Genomic DNA, 9,285 nt, shown 5'->3' with positions numbered 1-9,285 from the left:
TTATTGAGCAGCATGTGAGTAGCGTGGCTGCCCTCTCCCCCTTCCAGGAACCGGTCCCAGTGGGTGGCCCCTTGGCCTGGGCTGGCTGGGGTAAGGTGCCCGGACACCCAGTGTTGGAGGCTGTGACGCAAACACGTGCAGCGGCAGTGTGAATGCTGCTCCTCTCCCACCAGTCATGGGTCTGCCTTCCAGGGCTGATGCTTTGCCTTGTTTCCCAACAGGACTGATTCTATTAGGAGAGTCTATGTTCTTGTCTAGAGCAAGATTATGAATGTTATTTTCTTGAGAGTAAACACTGCCTTTCTTCCTCTCCCCAGTGGCTGCTGTTTCTTCTACGTGCAATAACCCAAATATCTGGGGGTTTATGGTTTCTTCACTCAAACACAAATAACACTGGGAGCCCCTGACCAACAGCCACATGATGTGTGTTCTGCTGCCCGATCCTCTTTGCAGGTTCTTACTCATGCGTTTATAGACATGATAGTCCTACCAGCCATGGCTGGTACACATCTAACCTTGTGATGGTCATGGATAATTACTGATTGGAGTCTTTATTTTCAATGCACCCATTATACTGCCATCGCTATTTCCATTTAAGGAAGGTCGTGGGTCTGCTCTGGGAGGAATCTTTATTGAGTTGGCCTGAACTTTTCAGCTTGTCTTGGCCTCTACAAGAAACAACCTATCTAAATGTGAGAGGGTTATGGTGACTAATCTGCGTTTCTCACCTGCATCAGGATAAACTCATAGTCTTTCACATGTGTTGCACTGTTTGTCAGAAATGAAAGCAGGAGGGTCTGGTGGTCCCTAAAGGGTTGGCTCAGACTGAGACTGGAGGATGTCTTCCTCAGGAGTGCCCATACCCTGATGCCAATGTCTCCTCCCACATGTTCTGCCCAGCTAGGGACCCCTCAGCAAAAGCTTACTGTATGCATTTATTTGCCCATAAGACTGATGCAGTTCTGAAAAAAGCTTTTGCCTCATTCATAATGAATTTTTCAATGAAAACCTCAATTTGGAAAAAGTCTGTGTCTGGGGTTTCAGCATTGTTCCTGGAATGAATTGTTGGCTTCATGATGAGCGTGGTTGATAGCTGCGATTTGAGTCATAACTTTGGATTACAATTCCCACACTGCGGTAAGCCTGTGAGACATAATCCAGTCTAAAAAATGCCCTTCCTGCATGTCCAATTGGCAGGTGGCTTCTGTAAGGGGACAAAATCTGTGCTATACTCTTCCGATCCCTTGCGAATGTGTATCATCCCCCCAGTTCTCAATCCTTCCATCCAAGTCATCGTTGATGACAAAAGGAGCCTTTTAAGGAGGGTTGAGGGGAGGTTGTTTAGTTTTTACCTTCTGCTTGTTTGGGGTGACTTTCGCTCTTTGTACTTGGTGTAGTAAATCCTCCAGATCTTGCAGCATGGGGTTAGTGCTGGTTTTGTTGTTTCTCTTGTTTTGCTCTTCTTCGCGTTGCTGCATCAATAAGAAGCTCAGATTTAGTTTGAAACTGCAGACGTAATCTGTGAAATGGTGGCCTGGGTGTCATGGTTGACCTGGCTATGTGTGCATTGGTATGAATGTCATCTCTTTGCCAAGTTCAGTGTTGCTGAATCTTGGTCTAGTGAACAAGGTCTTGTGGAAAGAAAGTGTATCTCAAACAGGACTGAGCCTGGGAAGCGATTGCTCTGCCCTTGTTAGAGCAAAGCACTTGCTGGTAAATGTGGTTTACATCTACCAGGCTGTCTGTGTGTTTCTGCAGCTGCTAATCTACCCCCTCTGGGATTTTGGTTTGTTTTAAATGTGGACCTCTTGGAGGGAGGGTGTCAGTGATAAATACCAGAGAAAGAGGAGGAAGGCATGGCAGCATGGGGGTGGCTGTAGGGATGTCTTTGGTTTACTTGTGTACATTTAGGTCTTCAAAAGAATTTCTTCTGGATGGCAGAGAGAGGAAAATACCCAGGGGCTTTTTCAAGCTCAGGACAAACCTAATGGATGGGGAAGGGAGAGGCTGCCCTCTCTTCTGCAGAGAGAAAGCTTCGATGGACCCCACTCCAGCTCCATCCCTCCTCCCAAAAGCGGGATCTGTTATGGAGGGAGTTGTGTGCTGGAGCCATGGAATACAAGGCAGCTCGTGTCCTTGCTAAGACTGAGAGATCTCAACCCCAGAGCAGCCTCCATCCATTTGGCAAATCTAGCAGACTTTGGGAGATCTGCCACGGCAGATACTCTCTAAGCTCAGCATGTCATTTGCAGGGGTCTCTGGTGAGCTCCAACTGCTGACCACTCCTGTGGTGACCAGGCAAGCTCCCATTCCCTTGCTCCCTAAGCATTGGGGCTGTGCTGATGTCCTGCCTTTCCCCCTGCCCTGCCGTGCATATCCTCCTCTCACCAGGCTTGGCTGCCTCAGCAAACCTTACATGTACCTGTGGGACAAAGATACGTAAGGTCCATGCAAAGGCAGGTTCTGGTCTGGAGATGTTTCTGTTCCTTTGTGTATTGCGGGGCCCTGCTTGTTGACCCCTCTATGGGGGTTTTGTGCTCCCTTAAACCTGGTCACAACTGGATTATGCAGCGTGAAATAGACTACTGTGCCCCTAAGTTCAACTGTGGCTGTAGCATGTGTTCAACTATTTCCAATACTTGAGGAGGCCCTGGTGTGCCAAGATCCTAGTTTTGTTAAGCCATGTGCATGAGTGATCAGTTCTGAGTTTGAGCATTCAGATGTAATTTATGGAGTCTTGTTTCTCAGTGCTCACATCCTCCGCTTTTAATGTTGGACCAGTTTCTGCTTTATGCAATTGTTGCTTGATGTGGCATACTGCTCCCTGGCTTGGATCCTGCCCTGTACCAATAAACTGGCTGATACCGATCCTTTGATGGGCATCATATCCTCTCTTGATGCAAAGCTCTATACTTTGGACGTATCTGTAATACAAAACAACACTGGGCTAGATACCCACCAGAAAGCTCTGGGGGAAACTGATCTGTCAGACCAGCACAGACCCTGGTAGCAGGACGTCTTTGCTGTTTCTCATTAAGATTCATTATCTGAGCAGAGCTGTGCTTTTGCAGATACTCTGCTGACTGACCTAATCATATCAGCTTGGGTCCCTGCGTTATGGTCCTCTGCTGTTGCAACCTCTCCCAGTTCTGGATATCCTAAGGTCTAAATTCTACCCCTGCTAATTGAGTCATTTCATCTGTCTGTATCTTGCTTGTGTCCCATCAGCACAGCAGAGACAGGCACCAGCCTCCTTTGTAAAGTGCTTTGAGAATTAATGGTAAAAAAATGTTATTGCTATGCGTGTTATTTATTGGTCTTTGCTCTTCAGCTTGTACAAAATCTAGCTGTGGCTTATCATTGTCCCTGGGAAATCTCAGGCTCCAAACATTACTTGAACTTTGAGGTAACTTATTTTTGTAGGTGGAAAGTACAGTTTATGGGAAAACTCACTGTAGTTTTGATATATGAAATAGCAGCCTATTAAGGGATGTGACCACTCTCTGCAGTTAGCCCAGAGAGGACTGAAGAAACATGAAATGTATCTTCCCCTTGTGTCACTAATGTGTTCAGAAGCGAAGAGCAATTTAAAAGCATACTTTGCACGTCAAACTTGAAGTATATGGTGTTTCAAAGATGGCTTTGCCAGATCAATACTTACCATTTGCATTTTCTTCTTCAGCTCTGCATTGGCGCGCTGGTACGCTTCAGCCACAGCATTTAGGTAGTAGATGGCGGAGCTACAAAAAGAGACACGTTTGCTGTAGTGAGGGATCAGAGGAGAAAAATTTTCACAGGGAGGGAACATTTAGTTTTTGTGTACCTTCTAACACTGCATTTCCCACCAGCTGTCTCCAAACAGCCTTTAGAGGCTCAAGGCTTAGGAAAATATTCAGGGTGCCTCGTGGCATGATCAGGTAAGACGGCTGAGCCAGTCCAGTAGCTCACTTCTGCTCAAACAGTAAGAGAAATGACCATCCTACCCTCCTTCTTCACCTTGGCTGGCCATAGGCTTTCTCTGCCTCCTTTGCCCTAGCTTTGGCCCTTGGCTCTTTCCTTGGTGGTGAGCCCATTCAATGCACTACCTGGGTGATAACCCAACCTAAGCTGGTAAACACGTGGCTTTCTGCTGTGGCTCAAAAGAAAACCAAAACAGACATCAGATCACACAGGGAACTTAGAAAAAAAAAAAAACAACTAGAAATCAAGGAGAATAGTGGCAGGCAACAGTCCTCAAGGCACAGTCCACCTTCCTCCTTGGCAAGAACCAGCTGCCTCCTGTAGCCCCACTGAGGCTGCAGAGACACGAGCACGACCTGGGTCGAAGCAGAGGCACTGGCTTCTGTTTCGATCTCTTCTCCTGCAAAAGGGCACGCCAAAGCCCAGGGAAAAACAAGCCAACTGGAGGGAACCGAAAGGCGAGTGTGCTGGGAAGAGGGCGTGCTGGCAGCCAGCCTTTGGCGCACGGTGAGGCACGTGTTTTCAAACACGCCCGAGAGTCTGGGGCTGTCTGACCGCCGCTGCCCGCTTGCAGCTAGTAATGTTTTGTTTGTCAAAATACCTCCTCCTGCTTTTGTAGAGTGCTTTATTCTTCTAAATTATAAACATCATCTGCTCAGCAACTCCAAGCCGTTCCCAGGAAAAGCACCAGCCATTCAGTTTATCACTATAATTTTTTTTTTTTTAAAGTAGAGTAGGAAAGGTCTCTTGTAAAGGGAAAAAAAAAGAAAAAAAGGAGGGGGAGGGAAGGCAGACTGAAGGGAAGGAAAAAAAAAAAAAAAAAAGGAATTCCTGACAGTTCATAATCTGCTTGTGTGGCTCCAGGCCAGGTTCAGCATCCTCAAACCAGGCTTGAGTATTTTTTTCAGCAGAGTGCCTGACTCTAAGCCTAGCAAGGTACCATGTACTGGCACGTCTCCAGGTGGGAGATCAGGAGGGTGTCCTGGGTTTTAGCTGGGACAGAGTTAGCTCTTCTTTTTAGCAGCTAGAAGAGCTCCGTGTTTTGATTTTACTCAGAGGCTCGCTCTGAGAAGAATGGTGATAGCAAGTTGATGTTTGTGGTTGGACGTGAGACTCCAAGGACTTTCAGTGTGCTGGAGTGAAGAAGCACGGCGGGATAAGGGGGAAGCATAACTGGGACAAGGGGGCCACGATTCCCCCTTGTGGTTTGTGGTGGAACTTAAGATTGAGGGCCAAACTGACCAATTAGTATTCCATATTGTGCAGCATCATGCCAGTATAAAAGTGAGGGACAGCCGGACAGAAGGGCTTTTGCGCTTGGCTTTTTTTGCCGCTTTTACTCTTTTGCGCTTGCTGCGCTTTTGCTCTATTGGTTTTTTTTGTTGTTGTTTTTTCTCTCTCTGCCAGTACTCTCACTCTGAGTTACTATCTCTCTCTCTGCCCCTCTCTATTTCGGGGCCTTGCGTTCGTCTGGATTTGCAGCTTTGGGATGAGACGGGCTTCTCATAGGAGAGGGTGGTGAGCATCTACACTGTGTATTAAATCATCTGTATTAAATTGTTCTTATCTCAACCCACAGGTATCCCATTATCCTTTAATTCTCTCCCTCATCCCTGGGACTGGGGGAGGGTGAGTCAACGACTGTGGGGGGAGCGGCCTAACCCACAACAAGGGGCTACTTTGGATGGCCTTTCTTGAGGCTTTTTGCAGGGGTCTGTCTGGAGGAAACACCTTTGCTTCCTTTTGCTTAGTATTAAAGCAAAACTTGGTGAGTTTGCAAATTTTTGATCTCCTCCAAGGATGCAATAATTTTATTTCTTCTAAGTTGTCAAACTCATTGTCTAGGAAATATATTGCTTTGTAATCCAGAGCTTTGTTGCTGCTTTGCCGTTTTTGTTGTGACCAGCCAGCATGTAAGTGCCTGGAGCACCGGTTATTCGTACAGATAACTGCATCTGCCTATTCAAAGCCACCTGGGATGCCAGGCACTCTGTTTCTGAGCTGCCTTCTCAAGTTCATTAAGCCACTGAGCAAATCCATTCCTGCTCCTTTTTCAGTCCCTTCTTGCCCTCTGTGTTATTGGCCAGCACTGCCTCCAGCCACCACCCCTTCTTCCCCTGCTGACTCTCCTGTGTTTAACGGGGTGTTGATGGGAAGGGTGTGAACTCACCAGGTCCCTCTCCCAAACAGCGTTTGGGAGATAAGACCCCACTACCTCTGCAGGCTGAGCCTGAGTTTCCTCTGTCCTCGGTTTATTTCAGGTTTATAGTTCAAGGGAAGTTGAGTTTGTCCAAGACTGAGCTGCCATTAAGGCGTCTTGGGAGGGAGAGGGGAAAGGGATAGTGCCACAGAAAGGGGATTTGGGGGAGATGCCTTTGCTGCAGTCCAAATCTGCAGGTAGTCAGGTAGATTTGGACTGGGTTATTCAGGTCAAGACTCTGCAATGCTGAAGCATCCTGGGTGTATGCCAGTGTCCTGGTCAGGTCCTACAGGTGTGCTGGGTTTGCTGTTGAATTCCTGATTCACACTGCTAGTGCCAGTGTGCTGGGTTTGTGTGAAGGGGTTCTGGTAGCAGGAGAGGGGATTTGCTCCCTGTGACTTCCCTGTTTTTGGAACCGAGTCAGTGAGGATGAAACAGGACGAGGTGTGCTGGAGCTGAGTTTCCCTTGCAACCAGTGGTGAGATGGCAGGTGGCCCCCCTGCAGCCAGGACAGACTTGGTGGAGCAGAGACCCACTCGCAGCCCGTGGAGAAGCCCATGTTATAGAAGAGATGACTGAGCCTGAGAGAGGTCGTGGAGAACGGGACGCACGACAAGGTAGAGAAGCATCTAAAGTCCGTGTGATGACCCATGCCGGAACGAGTGGCAACAACTCCCGAAGAATCCGTGACTGTGGTAAAAGCCCTCACTGGAGCAATCTGATGGGTAAGGATTGCATCCTGTGGGTAGGACTCATGCAAGAGAAGTCTCTGGATTGCCTGGTGAGTAGGGGCTCCACTGGGGCAAGGGAAAAGTGTGTAAGGAGTCCTCCTTTAAGAAAAGAAGTGGCAGGAACAACATGGGATGAACTGACCTGCACTCTCTCATTCCCTGTCCCCCTGCGCAGCTGGGGGAGGAGGTAGAGCCGTTAGAAAAGGAAAGGCGGGGAGAAGGTATTGTTTTTAAGATCTGGCTTTGTTTTCTCTTTATCCTCTCAAGTAACTGTTAATGTTTCTCTTTATGCTCTCAAGTAACTGTTAGTAAGTTGAATTGTTTCATTTCCCAAGCCGAGTCTGTTTTGCAAACAACATGGTTGGTGGGTGCTCCCTCTTTGTTCTTGTCTGGACCCTGTGTCATCTTTTTTTTTTTTCTCTCTCCTCTCCACTTCACTGAGGGGAGGAGTGAGTGAGTGGCTGTGTGGAGTTTAGTTGCCGGAGCGGCCTAAACTATGACAGCCAGTTCCCAGAAAAGGCAGAGCAAAGCCATGTTCTGGTCTGACTGTGACCAGCAGCGTGAGGAGCTGTAAACTTTGCTGGGAACTCAAGTAAGCACTAGCAAATGGAGTTTACCAGCTTCTCATGGGGTGCTTTAGATCAACCTGCCTCTAAAATGAGCCTAGGGCACCCTCGTGCTTGAGCTGCTTAGCATGGATGCTGCGTGGCCTTAGCATCCCTCTTCTCTGATTTACAGCTCTCCAAGAGCTGGAGAGAGAGTGTGGGTCACTGTCCTCTAGCCTGTGCAGTAGTTTTAATCTTTTTCTCCTTCCGTTTAATGCAGTAAGGTGCTTCTGGCTTCTGCCAGGAAGCTCTGCAAGCCATGGCTTGAAATCCTGCTCCTGGTCCAAATGGGATTAGGTTATATGCCTACATGCAAAGTATCTCTGCTTCTTCTTGCTGTTTCCTCTTTCACTTGTCCTCAGGCAGCTAGAAACATGACAGTAAGTTTAACACTTGTGTCACCTGCTGGACCACATCATTGTCTGGGACCAGAAGCCAAGAACAGAAATAAATAGAAGAGACATTTTGGATTGGACCTGGAAAAAAAGAGGGGGTTGTCATGGCTGGATGAAATCATTTAATTCAGTCCACAGAAGCGGAAAACACACTTTTTAAGTATCTGCCATCAAAATCAACACTGTCCATTTATGATCCACCTGTTGCCATCTGTAGAGTCTATTTGTTACTTAGGCTGCAGTGTAGGTTGCCTTGCCTGCTACTGTGAGAGCTGCTGGCTCTCTGCTCATCAGGACCAAATGCAACTTCCTCCAGCGGTTGCATTTCCCTGGTTTTTATCTCTTGGCAAGCTGGATGGGAATCAGCATAAGGACTAGCTCCAGCTTGACCCTGTCTACCTCTGCACTGCAGCAGAAGTTGCAGCAGAAGCTGAAGACTTTCAGGGAGAAGGCAAGAAAATGAGGACTTATATATGATTTATCATAGAATCATAGAATGGCATAGGCTGGAAGGGACCTTAGAGATCATCTAATTCAACCTCCCTGTCATGGGCAGGGATGCCTCTCAACTAGATCAGGCTACTCAAGGCTCTGTCCAACTTGCCCTTGAACACCTCCAGGGAGGGGGCATCCACAACTTCTCTGGGCAATTTATTCCAAAGTCTTACCACCCTCGTACTGAAGAACTTCTTCCTAAGGTCTAATCTAAATCTGTTCTTCTTCAACTTAAACCCATTTCCCCTTGTCCTATCGGTGGACACTCTTGTAAAAAGTCCCTCCCCAGCTTTCCTGTAGGTTCCCTTCAGGTATTGGAAGGCAGCTATTAGGTCCCCCTGAAGTCTTCTCTTTTCAAGGCTGAACAATCCCAGCTCCTGCAACCTGTCCTCGTAGCAGAGGTGCTCCAGCCCCTCGATCATCTTTGTGGCCTTCCTCTGAACATGCTCCAACAGATCTATGTCTCTCTTATGGTGGGGACACCAGAACTGGACATAGTATTCGAGGTGTGCTCTCACAAGAGCAGAGTAAAGAGGGAGAATCACCTCTCTTGACCTGCTGACCACGCTTCTCTTGATATATCCCAGGATGTGGTTGGCTGCATGAGCACACTGCTGGCTCATGTTGAGTTTCTCATGTATAAACACCCCCAAATCCTTCTCTTCAGGGCTACTCTCAACCCACTCTGTGCCCAGTTTGTATTTGTGCCTAGGATTGGCCTGACCCAGGTGAAGGATCTTGCATTTTGACTTGTTGAAGCTCATGCAGTTAGCACTGGCCCATTTCTCAAGCCTATCAACATCCCTCTGGATGGCATCTCTTCCGCCAAGTGAGTCCACAGCACCACACAGCATGGTGTCATCGGCAAACTTACTGAGGGTACACTCAGTGCCGTCATC

The 9,285-nt window shown here is 47.8% G+C and overlaps 1 protein-coding gene across 1 annotated transcript in view; it reads right to left on the bottom strand.

Moving 5' to 3' along the window:
• The window catches only part of LOC104384645 (transmembrane channel-like protein 2), a 93,539-nt gene continuing 84,254 nt past the window's right edge, over positions 1-9,285 (bottom strand). The window contains 4 exon segments of the mRNA XM_086615171.1: positions 1-254; positions 1,353-1,394; positions 1,397-1,472; positions 3,662-3,740. Of these exon segments, the coding sequence (XP_086471297.1) occupies positions 1-254; positions 1,353-1,394; positions 1,397-1,472; positions 3,662-3,740 (451 nt within the window).

The sequence above is a fragment of the Tauraco erythrolophus genome, chromosome 7, assembly GCF_009769465.1.
Source record: "Tauraco erythrolophus isolate bTauEry1 chromosome 7, bTauEry1.pri, whole genome shotgun sequence".
Lineage (NCBI taxonomy): Eukaryota > Metazoa > Chordata > Aves > Musophagiformes > Musophagidae > Tauraco > Tauraco erythrolophus.
This window is presented reverse-complemented; position numbering and strand designations above follow the sequence as displayed.